This window comes from Argiope bruennichi, chromosome 4 (assembly GCF_947563725.1).
Source record: "Argiope bruennichi chromosome 4, qqArgBrue1.1, whole genome shotgun sequence".
Taxonomy (NCBI): Eukaryota; Metazoa; Arthropoda; class Arachnida; order Araneae; family Araneidae; genus Argiope; species Argiope bruennichi.
In genome coordinates this window covers 66029397-66050064 of record NC_079154.1, presented here as the reverse complement: position 1 = coordinate 66050064, position 20668 = coordinate 66029397, and the positions used below count along the sequence as shown (strand labels likewise).

Sequence of the window (20668 nt, the reverse complement as noted above, 5' to 3'; positions counted from 1 at the left end):
CGAAGTCAAGTGCTCAGTATACAACATTGTTGCAGCATTCCAGAATTGCAACAGCGGAATTTCGTTAATGACATTATATGTATGCAAAACTGTGCTGCTCCACACTTTGCCACATGTGTTCGACAAGTGCTGCCATAGTATTTTAATAATAAAAGTCTCGTAATTTTTCAGTTTTATGATCACATATTGTTTTAATCCGTAGACTTTACTCAAATGTAATTCTGATTCTGGGTTACCTTAAATCTAAGGTGTATACATCGAATCCACGGCATTTCTCAGAATTGAATGCCATAAAATGATGATGGAACTGTTAATGAAAAGGGTAAATTTAATTGCCATAAAACGTTAAATTATACAGAATCATCCTAGTTTTCATTTTTGCCAACAATCTTCAGCATTCAATCCATTATCCTCTGTGAAAGTTGAAACACTAAAAACTTACAATACCGATTAAAGTTCTTTTCCGTCTTCTCTCTTAGTCATTGATTCTTTAGAATGCTCTTTGAAAATTTTTTACGCTTCCGATTTTCGTCATACTAGTATAGTGTTAATGCGATTCATAGTTTTTCAGTGTGGTGCTATTCAAAAATTCATTCCGAAATTTTTCGCTGTAACTGTAACCATAAAAGCTCTATTGTTTTACGTTGTCACAATCTCGAGCTCGTGCAATCAAATAACAATATGGAGATTTTCTTTTGAGTGGTTCAACAGACAGGCAACTCAAGTCATATATTCATCCTATATCGGAATATTTATTGAACTTATATATAGGGTTTTTATGACCTCCCTGTATATAATTCCCCATTCCTCAACTCTGATTAATATTTTTTTCTTTACAGTTAAAAAGCAAAACTGAAGATGTTATTTCAAAAAAACTAAAAGGTTCCATCGGTATTTAAATATTAACTGCATGCCATAAGCGAATATCATCAATAGATTAAAATGATGTCTCTTACAATTAATTGCTGGCATGTGGTTAATATGTAAGTCCTAGCCAACAAAAACTGTATCTTTTTTTTTAAAGAAAAAAAATTCAAATAAAGTACTTTTTTCCTTTAAATGATTCTAGCTAATCATTTTGTCAGGAGCAATGTATTCGGTCATGCTTAAATACATATTTTGTATTTAAAATATAAAACTCCTTTAGAACAGTTGTGTGTGTGGAACAGAGAATGTCTGCTGAAGAGAAGATTCATTGTGTATTTTATTTTATTAATGATGATTCATAAAATAAGTGTTGATATGGTTTGAGACAAATTCTAAACTGTATAATATAATTTGGAAATAGTTATATTTTGAAATCAGGTAGTTTGTTTGAAGGAAGATTTCAAATGAACTACTATATCGAAATAAGTATTGAAACGAAATGAAATCTTGAAATGACAAGAAAAAAAATAATTTAAATGAAATTATTTGTAAAAGAAATCATCACAAATAAAACATATTGTAATGTTTTATTATTGGGGAGGAGGGCTTTAACACTTTAAGGTTAATGCACTTTAAGTTGAGTGGCATGAAGCAGGGGGGGGGGGTCATTCCAATATTCCGAAGGATTACTGTTTCAATGGAATGATCATTTCAAAAGAAAAATTAAAAAAAAAAATCTATTACATATACACTAAACGAAAAAGTCCCATGTGGAAATTTTTGATGGGGCTCACGGATTTTGCACATTACAGCTTTAGCAAACATTTAGAAGTTATGTATGCTAAACCTGTATATTTCTTGAAATATCAAAGAAAAAAAAAATTTTAATATACTGAACAAAATTTGCTATTTTTGTAAACAAAATAAAACTGGTTTACTTTAAATGTCATGCAAATTGATATTTTTCCTTCTTTCATAATATTTTTAAATAAACGAATTTTATTATTTTTTAAATATTTTTATATTTTAATTTCAAAAGTATGAGAACCCCTTTTCCCTCTGGCAAATTTTCATTTTAAGACAATTTTCATTTTTAATCCTCGTACTGATGACAAACAGTCAGAACTATATATTTCAATTTAGGATGGCTTGGATGCTTCTACATTACATTTCGTTAGTAAAAGTCCACAACAGGTTCAATTCTTTGACCCTAAAATCTTTTCACAAATCATTCATTTTTTAAAAAATTAATATGTAAGAGCCACAATTAAACTAAATATATACTTAAATCTATATACATATAAAAGCAAAAAGTTATTTTGCAAATCTGATGATAGATAATGCTAAGTTCAATAGAATTAACTACAGTTGTTAATTCTTGTAGTTTATTATAGATTTCTATCGCTTCAAGATTCCTGCCTGTAAACACAAAAGAAAATATTTGTTTGATTTTCTGCTGAAATAAAATAATACATGAGTGCACAAGCATTACACAAAGATGTAATATCTCAAATAGTCCTCTTCCAAATTCTTTTTTTTTTTTTTTTCAGTGTAATACTTATATATTCTCTATATATTTAATGGTCAGTACGTGAACTAATGTTTCAAATATATATCATTTAAATCGTATCGTTATATTTTCTCGCTCTTTCTTTTACCTCCAAAATGCATAAGCAGTGATCACTTATTGAGGAAGAACTGTATTTCAGATAAACATTTAGCTTAGTCTTTATCCAGGAGAGAAAGTTGAAAAATCTGCTTAAAATTGTTGTTGTTTATTTTAACATACAATTATTTTAAACAACAGAAAACAAAACTTCAACTTAATAAATTTGAATAAAAATTTACAAAATCTTTTGCGATGTAAATGAGAACTAAATCTAATAGGATCAGTATAGACTTCATTTGAGCCTCATTGAAGTACCTTCCTCACTCTACATCGAGAGATAATAATGATGTTAACTTTACCTTACTTTTTAAATTATTCACGTTTGTTCCAAAGAAATTATCGACTTATATAAATTAAGCAATTTATAAGTAATGAATGAAGCAATATATTCTATATAAGTAATTTATGTGAATTATGATTTCGGATCTATGCAAAAAGCATGCTTATGTTAGGCGTTAATTATAATATCCTGCATAACTAAGTATGGATGATTTCTTTTTCTACTTTTACTTATAAATTGCTACTAGAATTTGATATACCATATAGACTTTAAGTGTGGTAATTAATCTAGCAATTAGTAGCTGTGGTAATTAATTCAGCAATTAGGTGGAATTACTAGAGCATTTAAAATTCTTTTTTTAATTTCTACTGTTTGAAAAAAAAAAAAAAAAAACTAACCCTTTCTCACCCACCCACATATTGTTTCTTTTTAATAATTATTATTTTAGTCATTTTTTTAATGTTTATTCGAATATTTATATCGTCTATTTTTTGTCCCGAAATTGCGACCATAATATTTAGCATTCTTCCTTAGGGTGATATTTATCCTAATAAATTAATAATTACTGACAATTTTACTGATTACTTTTTTTAAAAAATCACCCTTGATTGTTTTAGGAAATTATTTAAAGAAACTAGCATTTAAATGAATAGTTATTTCGGTGCGTATTATATATACGTCATAACTAATTTGTATTTAGCATTTGAAATAGCAGAATTTTGCAACACATTAAATTTTAAGGCTAGTGAAGAATTTCTCCGAAATCGGGACTGAAAATTCATAAGCAAATAATTCAGCATATCAATATGAAAGCTTTTTTTTTTAAATAAAAAAAAATTTTAATCAGTCCAGCAGCTTTTAGATGGAAGACCATTACGTTATATTTCTCTTAAATTTTATAAACAGACAAATTTTCGGTTTTCTTTACAACGGCTCTAGTTTATGCAGCCTCCATTTTTATATCTCTGGTTCCAATATAAAGACTACATTCATATATGACAGTGATTCCTCGAAGAAATGTCGAATTATGCATTATTTTTTACTGATGCTGTTTATTCTGTTTCCCTTTTAAATCGATTTACCTAAAATATGCATGAAGAAATGAATTGTAGATAACAAAGCAATTACGTGCCATTTTGTGGAGGCTCGTATTTACATAAAGATCAGAGATGTATAAAAAATTATAAAATTTGTATTTTCAAAGTTGCGAAATTGTTAAGTCGAACGATAATGTTATAATCAAAATATGTACTAAGTAAAAAAACTCATTAGAAAAAAAAAATGACGTAGAGAGAAAACTGAAGTGAATTCATCGTTTGTTGTTATCTGCTACATTATCGGTACCGTGGTATTTAAACTTCACGGATTGCCGGAAAAAAACTTGCAGTTTATTTTTATATTAATTAAAAATATGTCGTGTATTGTTTTAGTAGGAGGTCTGATAGGTTGTGGTAAAAGTACTCTAGTCAACTTCTTTCTCGATCATCAGAATGAACTTTTAAAAAATTCTTTCTATAATGAAAATGATGAAAGGATAAACGAATCGGAGGAAATTAAAGCGTATAAAATTATGTTTGACGAACTTTGTTCAATAAAGGAACAGGCAGAATTGGTTAGTTCCTAATTAGTTTTGGAAATCTGATATATTTGCTCTTCTTTTCTATGGAATTTTAATTATATTCTATAGATTATTTCCTTTTATTGAACTATAATAAATAAACCGCAACAGCATTGAATACCCAGTGGGTAGAAATTGATACTAATTTCTGATGTAGTATACTGCATTTCCATAGAGTTTAATTATTTGAGATTAAAAGAAATTTAAATTAATGTCTGAGCATAAATTCCTAATGTGAATAGGCAGTAATTAAAGCAAAACAAATTATGATCAATCACTTTTTCAACATATTTCATTAAAATAAGCAAAATATTGTAATCGTTTTTGTAAAAAAGCATTTGAATGTCTGAACGTTTCTGGCCGGTTCGCTAGTATGGCGTGTTTTTGATACTGATAAATCTATCGAATCATTTTTAAAGTTCCATATATTTATATTTAAGTGCATTTTTTCGAGTAATTTCACAAATAGATCATACATCCATATGTTCCACTTTTCTAAATAAATTAAGGTTTAAAAAATAATTATGGAATGTTGTTTCATCAGAATTAGTATAAACATTTCTATATAGATATATAAAAATATAGATAGATAGATTTCCTGATTTATTCTGTGAAACATATTTTTTAAAAATTTAAATATTGATTGCATTTGTTATCCTATATTCTTAAGGGAAAATATTCATAACTATGCTAACAACATTTTATTTCAAAAATATTCTCTTATTTCTTTATATCTACAAATTTTTCTTTATGATGCATCATTACAAGAATATTTATAACTGTTTTGAATTATACTTGATTTATTTATTACAGAAATAAAATGAACATTTAGAATATGCAGGGATGAGCTCTTGATCTTTTAAAATAGGAGTGTTTGGTCCGTAATTGAAATAAAATATTCTTTCCCATTTCAGTACTTTGGAACATAAAATGAAATGTTTCTTTATGTATAATATATTTTGCTTTATGAGTATTATCATGTAATCTGGCTATTGTTCAACAGCAATAATTATCTGAAATTATATATTTGATAAGTGAAATAAAATTATTAACTGAATGATAAAATATCTGTGGAGTAGTTAAATATAGATGTTTTAATACAGAAATGAATAATTTATATCAGTTTTTATCTAGAAGAAAATTTTACTAATACAATATTTATATGAGTAAAATTTATAAAAATAATTTAATTAAAGTATTCTTATGTTTAGATAAAGTCATTGATATAATGGTATTCTTAGCTGGAAAAAAAAATTTTTTTTTTTGTCACTAAATGTTTTAATATCTGAAACATGTACACACAAACTCTCACCCTTCTTTTCTCTGTCTGAAAATTTGATATACATTTTAAAATTAATAAAAGCTTAATGGATAAAATAAATAAGACATGCTTGCATCTAGCAATAACTGTTAAACAAATTTCAGTAGGAAATACCCTTTTGATTTACTTAAGTTATGAGTGGATTTAGGTAGTAATTTAAAATAAAACAATATGTATTATATTTGAAATAATAAAATAAAATTTCCATAAAATATCTCATATTTATGAGGCCATGAGCCAATAGTGAATTTTATGTATTCTGAAGTAGTTCTAGACAAGTCCAGATCCCATTTCAAATGAAATTTTCTGCATTTAAATTATGCTCATGTATATCATCAATAAATTTACTTCTATAGATTTATTAATATTGCAGTTATATTTAAATGTATATCATGAATAAAGAAGAATTATTTAAAAATATATGCCATATATTCAGGCAAAGAAAATATGCTGTAATTATTTTAAGGAAGTATAAACGAAAGGGTTTAATAAAATATTTTTCTATATTTGGGGCAGCAACCAACCATTTTAAATATATATGCCAGTATATTTAAAATAGTTACATTATTTTGTGAAGGTGACACCGCATACCTTCAGAATTCACTTATAAATCATCTTGCTGTTATTTTTTTGCACCATCATTTTCGCTTGGCTGCAACTGTTGCCTCCTAAATAGAAAATTGTTTTTAAGAACTTTCTTTACTTTTTTAAAATAAAAATAGTGTCCATTGTTATTTTTTATATTGAAAAAAGTTTAACAAAATTAAATCCATTTCTAAAAAAAAAATTTATATTATTTTCAGATGAAATCTCTTAAAGGTTGGAAAAATTTTCGAGTAGATCTTCTAATGGCTTCAGAATACTTTATAAGTTCTGTTTGTGGTTTGGAATGTCAAGCTACAGGGCCACTATCTGAACGTAGCCAAAATTTGTATAATCAAATACAAAAATTAAATAATCCTTCCAGTACTGCAAGAGCAATTTTCTTTGTGGAGGACAATTTTTATTACAGAAGCATGAGATATGAATGGTTTCAGATAGCTAGAAGAAGTAAGTTTTGACAAATTTACATTTATATTTAAGCATATTCATTAATAATGATGAAAAAAAAAAGTGTTTCTTATAATCATGTAAGTTTCTTAATAATTCAGTGTCTTTGCAAATAAATGTATATAATGTTTCATTAGAGTATATTTTTATTGGTTGCTAATTTATCACAAAGGATGTTTTATAAGAATTTTAAAAAAAAGGTAACTTTGTAGTGTAGTTATGCTACTATTGGTGTAATGCATTTTTCATATATTATGAGCTTCATTTAATTTTTGTTAATTTTCCAAATTGTGACAATATAAAGGAACAAAACTTACGATACCTGTGTATTTGAAGCAAACGTGTAAATAAGAAATTTAAAGTATATTAAAAATTAATTTGATATTTCAATAATTATTTTAAATACTTAAACAATGTTTTTTGTATGTTCTTGTTGAATTTTGTGTAGTTTTATGTTTCTTTGCATACTTGAAATCTTTCATGTACTAGCCTTCAAAATATGTTGTTTTTTTTTCTTTCAGATAATATCGGATTTTGTGAGGTATTTGTGCAGTGCCCTTTGAATATGGCAATATATAGGAATTCCACCAGAGGCTATAATATTCCTGAACAGAAAATTAAAATGATGCTGACTTGTATGGAATATCCAAACCCTGTTAAATATAAATGGGAAAAATATTCTCTGGTGTTTGATTCCTCGACTGACTTGAATTGCTCTGCACTGTAAGTTTTCTTAATATTTCTAATTTTTAAGATATTATATTTTTGGTTATTTTAAAATAGTAATCCTGATAGAGTTGAAACTTTCTTTACTTAAACAAACATATGTTGTTGACAACACATATATTTTGAATTATGAATGAAATAAAATGTGTTTATACTGTGGTAACCTTTTTTTACATTCCTTAATTAGAATAGGGGAGAGAAAAGGAGGAAGATATAATGCTTATTTTTTCATCATTTTGTTGATCTTCATACTAAATTAAATTATGGAAATTGCAGCATATACAATTTATTTTTTTAAAAAAAGTACTTCAAAACTTTATAATACTTTTCAACAAACTCATATTTTTAAAAAATTTATAATGTTTTAAATAAGTCAGACAAATGAATGTGTTTTCATATATGATATGGGTTGATATTCTTTTTTGTACAGAATTTGAAACTCTTATTAAAAATCAATCCTCATTAATACCCACAAATAAAAATTGTGATTTATGATAATAATTTCTAACAAAAGCAAAAAAAAAAAAAAAAAAAAAAATCTATGATATATGCTGTATTTTTTTTTTTTAAATGTTTTAGTACTTTAATGTATATAAGAATTGCTGACAATTTACCTTATATTTTTATTTTATTTTGGATGTATATTCATCAAGAATTTTTATTTATTTATGAATTGTAAGAAACTTAATTTAATGTAAATTATTTTTAATTTGTAGAACACCAATAATCAAGTTGATAGAAGAGGCTGCAAATAATCCTGCTGAGCTGATGATTAATGAAGAGAAGGTTATTTAAATTTAATTTTTCATAAGACATTTGCATCATTAATATTTCTCCAAAACAAAAGCTTATAAAATTTGATGGATAATTTATTTTCTTGTACCATTTATTTTTTTAAAAGTGTCAAGTAATTTCACTACTAATTTATAATCACTTATGTTTTTGTTTTGCATCTCTTGTATATTCCTTTCGTTTATTAGGTTATTTTATAAATTTTGCTTTGCTTTTAAATCAATATTTTTCCATTTATTTATAAAGATATATGTTATAGTTGCATTTGAAAATTATATGAAATTCAATGCATTTATTTGTTTGTAGATACATAATTTTTATAAAACATTATTCCCTAATAATTTTTGAATGCTGGCTTTTTATTGATTGCATAATAATTCCAAGACAGTTTTTCAAAATCTTGAATCCTTTGTCGTTTATCTATGTATATATGAAACATTAATGTATGTGGCACATAAATCATTATTATTATTTATTGTTGAACGGCAGCAATCAAATGTAAGCAAAGTGTCATACAATTGTTTCTGATTGCTTCATTTTACAGCTGCACTTAATTCAACATTAATTAATGGTATCAACTATTAGGATTTTTGGGATGTGGGTTTTTTATTTCACTGAAAAGTTCATTTAGTCAAAGAAAGGAATGCGTAAAAGAAATCAAGATGTATCAAACAAGTATCAAATAAAATTTAATTGTGCATGAAAATAGGTTTAACCATCAATAGATAGATAATTACTATGACTTGCTATGGAAACTCTTGTTCATATCATCCAAAACTATTATTTCCCAAAAATAGTTTTTGCATTATCTTAAACTTCAAAAAATTAATATTTTAATGATCTTTTATTTCTGACAATTCTTTTCTTTATTTTTAATATATATTTTTAAAATTTACTTAATTTTCAATCTAAAACAATGTTATGATAAAATTCAAATTCATCCATTAAAAAATTTGATCACAAGCTCGTTTTAGCATTAAAATTATGATTAAAAAATTACCTTCTTTGATGCAGTAAAGTTGCTGGATTTTCACTTTTGGTTTTATTTCATAGTAAATGCATTTTCATCCCAGTAAATTGTAATAAATGGATTCAATCAAATTCCTGTTTTGAAGTTGTATCAAATAATACATTGAATTAAAAAAAATGCATTCTATATTATGAATTTTGCTGCCTAAAAAGTTAATAATCACTTAGCTGATCACTGAAGGTGGCTCATATTGTATAAGGAATTAATTGAGGAAACTGATTAATGTTAGATACATTCTTTGAAGTAATCAGAATTCAAATTAGAAAATAAACAAAAAAGCATCTCTAACAAAATTTATTTAAAAAAATTCTATTTTACTAATACATTAAAATTTGTTTTAACTAGAATGAATTAATAGCCTTTTTGTAGATAAAAATTAAACCTGAATATATGAGTTATATATTTTGGATTAGTAATGAGAATTGCATGTTAGTTAGATGTGGCCTATTCTGTTCCTATAGCTTTCTTTCTTATGATGAGTGTAAAAAAACTTGAATTTCTCCTGGTAAAGAGCATTAGATGATAAGAAAGACCAAAAAAGGTCTGAAGGACCTTGAAGCGTTGAGGGGCGCGAGAGGATAGAACCTGGGATCTTTAGGTTAGCAGTCCAGTAACTTAACAATTATACTAAAACGATCGTTCGGGTAGAAGAGTTGTTACTGGCTTATATGCGATTCACAACAACCTTCAGACGAAAAAAGTTGTATGGTAGAAAGTAGATTTTTATAAAATTTATCAAGAAAAAATTGTCACTGTTAACAATGTCTGGATCAAATTTATAAAACTTTATTAGACACAGTGAATTTTTAAAGTTATGTGCTGTCATGCTGAAAAATGCATCACTTTAATATGAAAATTTGTATGATAGTTTTGAAATGTTGCTTTATTTTCCTTTTCTGAAATATAGAGCTGCATTTACATGTTTTAATTTTAAATAATGTGTACTTTTTGATATTATTTATTTGATTGTGGTTGATAAATTGACAAACATGGCCACCTGGGTCCACATACACAAATTTTTATAGATGGCATTGCAAAGCATGAAGTTCTTGTAATATATTAATTCATCCAGCATAGGAGTTTACTCAGCATTACCAAGGTCTTTTTACTATTAGTTTAGAGAAATTTTAATAGTTATTAGTTTTTGATTAATTATTTAGTGAATCATTTCGGATTTAAATATTGAGACAATTTATTAATCAGTCAATTGAGTATCATCATGTCATTTATTAGAAAAAAGTGCATTATAAGTTTTAATTTTCAGGTGCAATCTTAAAAAAAGTCATAGATTTCAATTTAAAAGCTCATTTTTTTGTCAACTTCCTCTCCCTTGGTCTGGAAGAATTCATTTAGATTTGGCAGCTAAGAAAATTCTTGTTCAATTATAAAGTAGCCAATTGTAAAAGGCATAAAAATTGCAACAACAACAAAAAAATGTTACTTTTTTTAAAAAGATATTTTTTATCTACAAAAAATATTAATTATTAAGTCACTAAAATCAAAAAGTCAATCAAAGTCTTCATAAAGTGTTTTTTCTTTCTCTAAGAAAAGAAAATGTTCCCTATTTTCAAATGCATGATATATATTATTAACCTGATATATAATAATGCTTGTTTTCATTACTTCTCTTATTTACAATGCTTATTTGATGCATATATAATTAAAAATGTGTTGCTGTTCAGTTTTTAGAGATTTTCTTCGCATATTGAAAAAAATATTTTCATTTTTAAATGCTGGCTGGCATTTACAAATATATTTTATGAGTTAACATTTTTTAAAAACCATTTAATAGATACTATGGATGTATAAAAAAAGAAAATGCAGCTTTCAACAATTTAATCATAACAGCACTTTGATTGCTCATATTGTTACTGTTAAGTTGATATGCTAAAATATGTATAAAAAAGTAAATCAATACCTCATTGTAACAATATTTGAATCACCATTACACATGTAATATTAATAATAATAAATAATTTTCCTTATTGTTTTGCTATTCTCATTTTAATAGTTTTTAAAAAAAACATCTAAAAAAGCCTAATAAGTTATTTGTTGGCTATATATATATATTTCTTATTTTTATTTCAGATTGAAGCTCAAAAAGTCTGTTCTAAGAATGCTGTGCATCAAGCAGACAACATATTAAGAAAACTGATATCAAAGAAAATTTTATATTTTAAAGGTGAGAGAAAAGTTTCTGTTTTGAAAGTAATGAATGATTTTTGTGTTGATTAATTGATGAGTTAATCTCTATCAAGCAGTCTCATTGTACTATATGAAATTCTTTTCATATTTTATTTTTAAGCATGTTTCATCATGAATAGCAGATATGTGTTCAATATGATGTTTATTTCTCACAATAGTCAATTTCAGATATCCAGTTAGGAACTATATGTAATACAAAGAGTTGGGAGGAGGGAGATGTTGCAGGCAAATTAATTAAAAAGATTCTATTGAACTGTTTGCCTTATCTGGCAAATATTCTGGCAATAAGTTTGTAAAAAGGATAAACTTTAAAAATTATTAGAATGATATTAGCATGATGTTGAGTATTGCTGGTGAGGTTTCTATCTGTTTCATAGCATTCATTTCGTTATTATTGTATTTAGAAACTCTGAACATCTATTTAAATAATATTATGTACAAATGTTATTATTGCAATCATGAGTTATAATAAATAGGTAAAAATTATATATACATTTTCACAATAGTTAATCCAAAATTAATTAATATATATATTAATCAAAAATTAATCCAAAATAAACCATTAGCATGTTGACTAAATTGAAAATGTATTGAAGTATGAAACTATAGTAAACAGTTTACTATACAAGGGGCTTCATAATGTGTATTATTTAGGATTGACCATAAAATTTTATTGCCAATAGTCACTTATTGAAGAAAAGCATACTTAATTTTGATATTCAGTTTGAAATTATGATTAATTAATGTTAAAAAATAATGGAGAAATATAGATAAATCTTAACCTTTGAAAGTTATTTTGGCATCCTCAGAATTATATTGTGTTTTTCTATACCTGCAGATGAGACTAAGGTAATTTTATAGAATGTAAACTGTTTTATATATTGATAATGTTTATGATATACTTATGGCTTTCCAAATTTGAATAATTCAGAACTGATTCAGAGAACCAGAAGAATTTCTGTTGATAGAAAGATTTGTAGCATAAGTTTATGACTGCATCATGCGTGTACTATAACACAATATATCATTTACTACTGAAATTCAGATAACTGAATGAATTTGTGTTAGGAGAATGGATTATTACATCAATTTATGACATTAAAACTTATCTTGCATAGTCAAAATTATGATTCTTCTTCTTTCATTTTTCTTTAGAAATATAATTTTAGGAAATGAAGTAATTATTTTGGAAACATATATGCTATAATTATTTATGAGCCATATAATATAATATAGTAAAAATATTGATAATTATTTATGAGCCATATAATATAATATAGTAAAAATATTGATAAAATCTTTTTATATGTAGCTAGTTGTTTTATAAGGCCAAGATATGTAATTGATAGGTCACATGCATAATGCAGATAATAGAGGAAAATCAGTTGAGTTCTTGTTTTGGACAGCCCTTTTGTGTACATGAAATTAGTTAAATAAAACAGTAAAAATAATTTAAAATATTTAATTAAATTGAAATTTGATGACTAATATTCATTGATGTTAGAAAAAAAAATGCCATCAGTGTTTGAAGTTATACATAATTACATTCAATTACATATGTTCCCTTTAAAAAAAACTGGGAAAAAATGATTTTTTTCATTTAGCTTTCATAAATAATGTTTTCAAGGTTAATGAAAATATTTTAAAATTATAAATAGGAAATATTTTTAAATATATACTTTATGTTGCCATTGTTAAGGTTACCTTTTATCTATTATGTTAATTATGCCTTTTATGATAATGATTTGAAGAAAGAAAATAATTAGTTTAGTAACTCTTATTTGGATTGTTCTGGTAGGAAATGAGTTAGAAAGCAAGTTTCAGATTAATGAACGTTATTTTATTTATGATACACAATTTTTTTCAAAGAAAGTGTAATTTGCATTAGTATTTAAAAAGTTATTTTATTTAGATGTATTAATGTTGGTTGATATTTCATAAAAGTGGTAACATATATATTTTAAAAATACATGCTAGAATATCCATGTTTAAAATTTATATATTTATGTTTGTATAATTACATTATTCTCTTGTGTAGTTTTATTTTTTTATAAATGAATCATATTTTCAAAATATTAAGAGATAAATTGATGTGTGTGTGTAGGGTGATTGATCAGTAAAGTCCTTAGAAGCACTTTTAATTTAGAATGTTGTCTCATATAGTAGGGAAGTAATGTGAGACAACATTCTAAATTAAAAGTGCTTCTAAGGACTTTACTGATCAATCACCCTACACACACACATCAATTTATCTCTTAATATTTTGAAAATATGATTCATTTATAAAAAAATAAAACTACTATAAGTTTCTTTACTTATAGTAAAGAAACTATGCTAATTAATTGAAATAGGTTGCAGTGTTCCTAGTGGCAAAATAAGGAAGTTACAAAAAAATAACTCAAAAAGTCCAGTTAGAAAAAAGTATTCTATACCATAAAAAAAAAGGAAAAAATTCATGGAATAATTTGTAAAATTGGTGGAGATAGCTGCGATTAAAATTGTAAACTTTATTTCTCTTAGAAAAGGATTAATCCTAAACATAAAAAATGTACTCCTTAGATTTTTTATTTTCCAGGTTTAAAAAAAAAATATTTTTGTTTATTTTCTTTATTGCTTAAATTTCACTTTGCTGTCACTTAACTCAGAATAACTGTGTGATAATACTTGATAATATATTTTTCATTTTTAGGATGAATTCTTTTTCAAATAATGAAATGTTTATAATTTTAGTCACAAATATCTCAGCCTATTTTTCAGAATTTCTCATTGCACGAAACTTTTCCCTGTGTTTTTATTATACTATAGCAACATTTTTGTAATTGGTTTTTTTTTTTACTGACTTACTTTATTTTTATAAATTTCCTTATTTCACCACTGTAAATTATCTGAATAAATTCAATATAATTACTTTATTTTATATGCACATTACTTCCCTGGCTCTTGAAGACACCATTTGCAATTTAAAGTGCTTTACGAATCACCATGTATATGCACACACACAAACATATGTAAGAGTATAAACAGTGATGAGATGTGACAATTATTAGCTTTTTTTATATTGCTGATGTAGGGCATGGTTATTGTTTTACATTTTGGTTTATTGTCTGATTAGTCATGCCATTAATGGATTAATTTAAAAAAATTATAGCTGAGTTATTCTGCTTATTTCATGTGGAACAATATTTTGATAAATATTTCATTGTTTGAAATGATCTCAAAAATATAGGTAGTCAGTTTATTGAAAATATATTCCACAAAAAAAGAAAAATAATGGAAAAGTTTGTAATATTAAAATAAAAAAAAAGTGTGGAAGGAGTAACAATTGAAGAAGAACAATGAAACATAAGTATATTAAAAGAACAGTTTAATTTCTTTTGAACTTAATGAATTTACTTAAGCCATATTAATTACAATGTTTAATTAAAGGAATAACAAAAGAAGGGGGGATAACTGTTCTGACGCTGAAGTGTTTTAAAAATTTCTTTTTTGAAATTTGAAATGTATCAGTTTAATACTAGTGATGAAAAATTTGATGAGAGAGAGAGAACAATAAATAGAAAATCCTGTTAATAAAGGGCAGGTCACCAAATTTTTGACTTCTTTATAACATTCTGAAAAAATACTAATTAGTCAAATATGCCCCAAAATATTCTGTTAAAGTTCATTTACTGTATTTAACATATTGGTCATTGCAAGATAAGGTGGTCTTAAGATTATGAGTCTATTTTTAATATGCACAATTTTTATTGCAATCTGATTTGTAAATGTTAAAAAAATCATATTAATATAAACTAAGATTTTGTAATATTTTTCTTTTTCAGAAAATATCTCTGATGAAGGAGATTTAAAATCTTTGGTTTCATTTACTATTGATGCTAAACAAGAATTGCTGAATGGCATTAGAAATGGAAAAGTTAATCTACCAGAAGAAGTTCTCGAAAATTTAAAAGAATTAGGTATAGAAAAGGTGCATCAGGAATATGAAGACATACTAAATGAAATTTTTGAAAATACTTTGCAATGTAAAATGGCAGATGTTGACTTTTTATCAAGAACTTTCAGTAAAACATTAAATCTGAAAAATGGTTATATTTCTTGATATTTTATTCTGCTATTTTAAGTAAATCTTCTAAGTCAAAAGAATTATTTTGTTACATTAAAGTTGTATCAATAAGATGTTATACTTTATATTTTAGTATATATTGCATATTTATGTATATAGATATATGTAGAGAAAGAATTTCGAAAGGTTTTGACAAATTCTAAAGGACATTAGAGATAGAAAGCATGTATAGTCTCTAGGCAGCTGAAAGAAATGGACAAGCAGAAATGTATTTATATTGTGAAATATTTTCATATTGTTTGATATAATCAGTTTTGAAATTCTGTGATTGTCATTATTTAATGTGATTTCTTCTTTTATTGATATTGCATTTATTAATGTGAAGTGTTCCTACTTATAAGTTCCTCATAAAACTGATTTGTTTTGTTATGAAAAATTATAAAAGCCAGTTGAATTCCCTAATTTTATTTGAAATCTTTTTAATTGCTATGCATTTATTTCCTATTCTATCACAAAAGCTTTTCACTCATTATTCTATTTTTCATATATATTTATTTTTATTATATGTAGAAAAATATAAATTATTTATGTGTAGAAAAGAAAAAAAAAGTAGGATATGACCTCAAAATCCTTAGCAATAAAAAAAAACAAGAAAGGATGAAGACTAAATGATTAAGTAAATCTAAATATCCTGAATTTATTTATTTCTCTTATTTTTTAACATCTAATTTACTTAATATATAAATTATACAAACTCTTTAGTTGAACAATCTCTTAATTAGACTATTAATACAATTTTCTAAGTCATTTTTTTAAATAGCATAAATGTAATTTATAAATTTCCAGGTAAAAAATTAAATATGAAAATATCCTTTAGTATGCTAAGATAATTATTCGATTTTAAATTTAATGGCATGAATAAGCTAAAATAAATTTTATTTAAATGTTTACAAACATTTGCTTTTAATTTAAATAAACAATTTTGAAAAAATCAGGAATTCATTGAATTATTAAGATGTTATAAATAAATGCATGAATGGATTTTAAAATAACGAAATAATAAAGCATCTATTTTATGAGAAATTGTTCTTTGCTAAATAATAACTTACTGGAAAGAGAGGGAGAACTAAAACTGAGTATGGTTTTTAATATTTGTTCTTTCAAGAGTCTAAGACATAATTTATTTAATGTATAATTATTTGAAAATATAAGTATATGATGGTTACTTAAAATTTAAAATCTATGATATTTAAAGTTGTTTTTTTTTAGTAGTCGCAATTATATAAAAAAATGTGTGTTTTATTTATATTGTTTTGTTTGAAATCAATAAAGTATATTGAAAAACTTATGTTTTCCATCTTTTAAATAATTTTCAGACCAGAAGTTTTTATTTTTTGCACTATAATAATTTTTCTTTAAAAATTTTGTTATTTTTGTTTCATTTAAGATAAGATTTCATGTTTTGTTTTAAAAAGTATTTGCATTAAGAATGAGATAGTATATCTATGAATAAATTTATACATGAAATATTTTTCACTCATACATAAATTTAATTTACAGATACACTACATTTACTTAAAGTTTAATAACTTTATTTAATATAAATGCAGTAAAAAATATTTGTATAATATGAAGCTCTCTTTTATTTATTTAAATTATAACAAAACTTACAGCTGTTTAATGATTTACATATAAAGTGTGTAGTTAATTTTATATAGTCTGAAAGTCACAATGATTTTTTATTTCAATTTGTTTTTTAGTCTTCAGAAAACAATGATATTACAAAAAAGTGGTAATTTTTCCTTGAAATTTCTCTAAGTACTGCCTTTTAACTCGGTAAATTCCCTGTTGCTGTGTATGTGTACTAACATAGTACATTTATTGTAAAGAGAAAAAGGTATTGAAAATACAGTGTCAGATCTATTAGAAGTTTAGGTTTAAATATTTTTTCTGTAATGAAAAATATTTCCACTAGCTTAAAATTTAAAATTAATAATAAAAAAAAAATTGGATCTGAGTAATGAAAAATAGAAGTCAATTAAAAATGTTGTATTTATTTATTTTATTTATGTGGAAACAAAATCTCTATATTTGTAATTATTTTGTATTTACACTTTCATTATTTATTGTTCAAACACTGTTATGTAAATTTTTTAAATGACAGTATAGACTGTAATAATTATTATTAAGAAATTTATTTTGATTAATGTATGTTAATACTTGCTTTGATATTTTTTTTTTTTTTTTTTTTTTTTTTTGTTAAAACTTACTAAACTTTTGTTAAAACTCCTTTTGCATGTCTGTCATGTGCATCGAATTACGGAATTTTGCATATTTAAATATGCAATTAAGTGAAAGTTTTAATCAAGTTAAAAGGCTTGTTGAAAGTTTTAAGTAAGTTAAAATGCTGCAGTATCTCAAGTGTTCTTCCTATGAGGGACTGAAATAACAATAGGGGCTGAAATAACAATAAATGACTCAAATAGAACATGTCATATAATTAAAAGGTTAAGTAAATATTTAGGCCAGGAAGTTAAGTCAAAAATCTGAATTTTACTTTTTTTATTAATTAATAATAAAAATTTTAATTAATAAAAAAGTGAAACTAATTTATATCAAAATTCACCATTTCACATAAGTTAATGGATCCTCTGGTTACAAAATACAAATGTGCTACTGATAAACAAAAGGCTTGAATTTTGAAAAATTGATTCTTGAGGAAGTAAAATTTTTCAATAGGTCTAAGAAACAGAAAAATAATTCTTAATGGAATTTTAAGCAGATTTTTTGTATCATTATTTTAAATTAATTAAAAAGCAATACTTATGGATTTTAAATTATATAAAATTATATATTTATACCTTTCAATTTAGAGTCTTTGCTGTATCTGTATTTTCTATATAAAAAAAATGGAAATTTTGAATATTTTGATAATTACAATTTATTAATTGAATAAGTACTTGACAGAAATTGAAGTTTTACTTAATTACGCTGTTTTATTTAACCGATTTGACTGCAGTTGAAATCGACATCGAAAAGCAATGCTTCTATTCCTTCTAAATCTTGTATATCTCTGGAAAAAATGGAAAACAAAACATTAAAAATGTGCTTGTGCTATTCTCTTTTGACTAATGTTTGCTATAGGTGTCTCAAACCAGAAATACAAAAATTTAAGAGGGTTAAAATGCACATAGATGATTCGGAATTACATAGTAATACTTGGTTGAAATTGCTTGGCAGATATGTCGTGCATTGCCCATGCGCCTTCTTCCCAAGAGTTTTTGTTATGAGTGTTCATTTCAAAATTCCTTAGCATAAAGTCAGTAATTATCAGTAAAGTGAGCAATGGTGCAATTGTGCTCATGATCGTAACCAGTGACATCACAACTACATTACATTGCTGTCTGTTAAGTCAATACAGAGTTTTTGTCTTTTATTTCTTTTATGTTAATCCTTTATCACAAAATAAATTTCAGAGAAGAGGTCTAAAAGTGGTGGGAAGACTCGCTGCTAACAGTGAAATCATTGGTTATAATTATTGAATTTTGCTGTAGAATACTGAAATGATGAGTCCCTGGAAGAACGCTTGGGAATCTTGCACATGTACAATGCCATTTACTGTATCTGGCAAGCAGTTCTGATTGATCAAGTGGATATTTCTAAAGTCATCGTACTTTACTCCTCCTAGAAGTTTTAACTCTGGATTGAGACGTTTTGTATTCATACCTTTGTAATTCTTGCACTATAACAGTTGAATCATTTTTTGAGATCTTTGGTGTACCTTTATCGTCTGGACCCGAATCTGTAAAATTAACAAATTAATTAGCTGTAAATAAAAATTTCCCGGAACTGGACTGCAGTGATAGCTAATTTTGTTAAAATACACATGGTGAATTATTAAAAAAAAACATTATGCACCATTAGAAAAAATTCTGTTAATAGAAGAATTAACTTAACCATCTTAATAATTTCTTAAATTGTGGATTCATTAAAAAAAATTACGAAAATTCAGTTTCTTAAACATTATAAGAAAAAACTACTAAGAAAGCAATTTGAACTTTAACAAATTTCATAGAAATTTTTAATTGAATTTCCTTTTATATATTATTCACAATGAAAGGAATAGTTAGGATTTTTTTTTTTTTTTTTTTTTTTTTTTTTTATTTCTATGTCTCCTTACTAAATTTTGTTTCTAACGACAAGCTAGAATAAAATTTTGGTTTCGCTTTTTCCCATATCCCTGTGAACTGAAAAATATTTTGTGACGATACGGGCAATGTTAAAAGTCCTTTAAGTTATACCAGCTCTTCTAGTTACCAGTTCTGGCAACATAACATCCATGCTATCATATGTTGTAAGGATATTATCAACTTCCAAATAACAATTAATTATGAATAAAGTACACTGATCAAGCATTTCTGCTCATAGTTTGAATCAGGTCAGTGTAAATAGTCACCCTTAACTTCAAATAGTTCAATATCTAATCTGACAAATTTATTAAAAAATTTTTATAATCTGTTAAATTTGTCGGCAATTATGACCATTTTTTTTTTTAATTTTAAGTGCTATAAAAGTTTTAAAATGATTAACTAAGAAGTTCCGTTTGAATAATTGCTAAATAAGGTAACCATGGAAACTTAAGATTAATACTGAGATAATATTTTTTATACTCGAATGTTTGTTTCGAAAATTAAAAAAAATTATTCTATAAAATAAATAGGTAGATCATTCTAATACTGTCCGTGAAAACTTTGTATGTTAGCTAAGCGAACATATTTTTATTTTCAGAAATTTAATCAGAATTTAATTTTATTTTCATTGGCGATCCCTATCAGAAAAAAAAAATTGTAGTTCTGTTTTTAAAAAAAATTTTTATCACGATCCTTAAAATCACGAAACAATTAAGAAAATAAAGCATTAATTAATAATGAGAAAAAAACAGTGATACATTTTTTTTTCAAATATAAAAGAATTTGAAAAGTGAAAGTACTGTAAAATTGTTTCGATTCTGGTATTGTTCTGTGCGAGCCCGGCTTACGATTGTAAC

The 20668-nt window shown here is 25.2% G+C and overlaps 1 protein-coding gene across 1 annotated transcript; it reads left to right on the top strand.

Moving 5' to 3' along the window:
• Positions 1-4158: 4158 nt before the first annotated feature.
• On the top strand, positions 4159-16478 carry LOC129966093 (L-seryl-tRNA(Sec) kinase-like). The gene is made up of 6 exons (XM_056080469.1): positions 4159-4428; positions 6559-6805; positions 7327-7528; positions 8248-8317; positions 11442-11535; positions 15380-16478. The coding sequence occupies exons 1-6, from the start codon at positions 4228-4230 to the stop codon at positions 15655-15657; spliced, it is 1092 nt and encodes a 363-aa protein (XP_055936444.1). The 5' UTR covers positions 4159-4227; the 3' UTR covers positions 15658-16478.
• The last annotated feature ends 4190 nt before the right edge of the window (positions 16479-20668 follow it).

What these genes read in the sequence shown, in the direction of transcription:
- LOC129966093 (XM_056080469.1), top strand. Translation starts at nt 4,228, where the DNA reads ATGTCGTGTATTGTTTTAGTAGGAGGTCTGATAGGTTGTGGTAAAAGT. An exon ending in TAAAGGAACAGGCAGAATTG is followed by an intron (nt 4,429 to 6,558) that starts GTTAGTTCCTAA and finishes TATTATTTTCAG; the next exon opens with ATGAAATCTCTTAAAGGTTG. An exon ending in GACTTGAATTGCTCTGCACT is followed by an intron (nt 7,529 to 8,247) that starts GTAAGTTTTCTT and finishes TTTAATTTGTAG; the next exon opens with AACACCAATAATCAAGTTGA.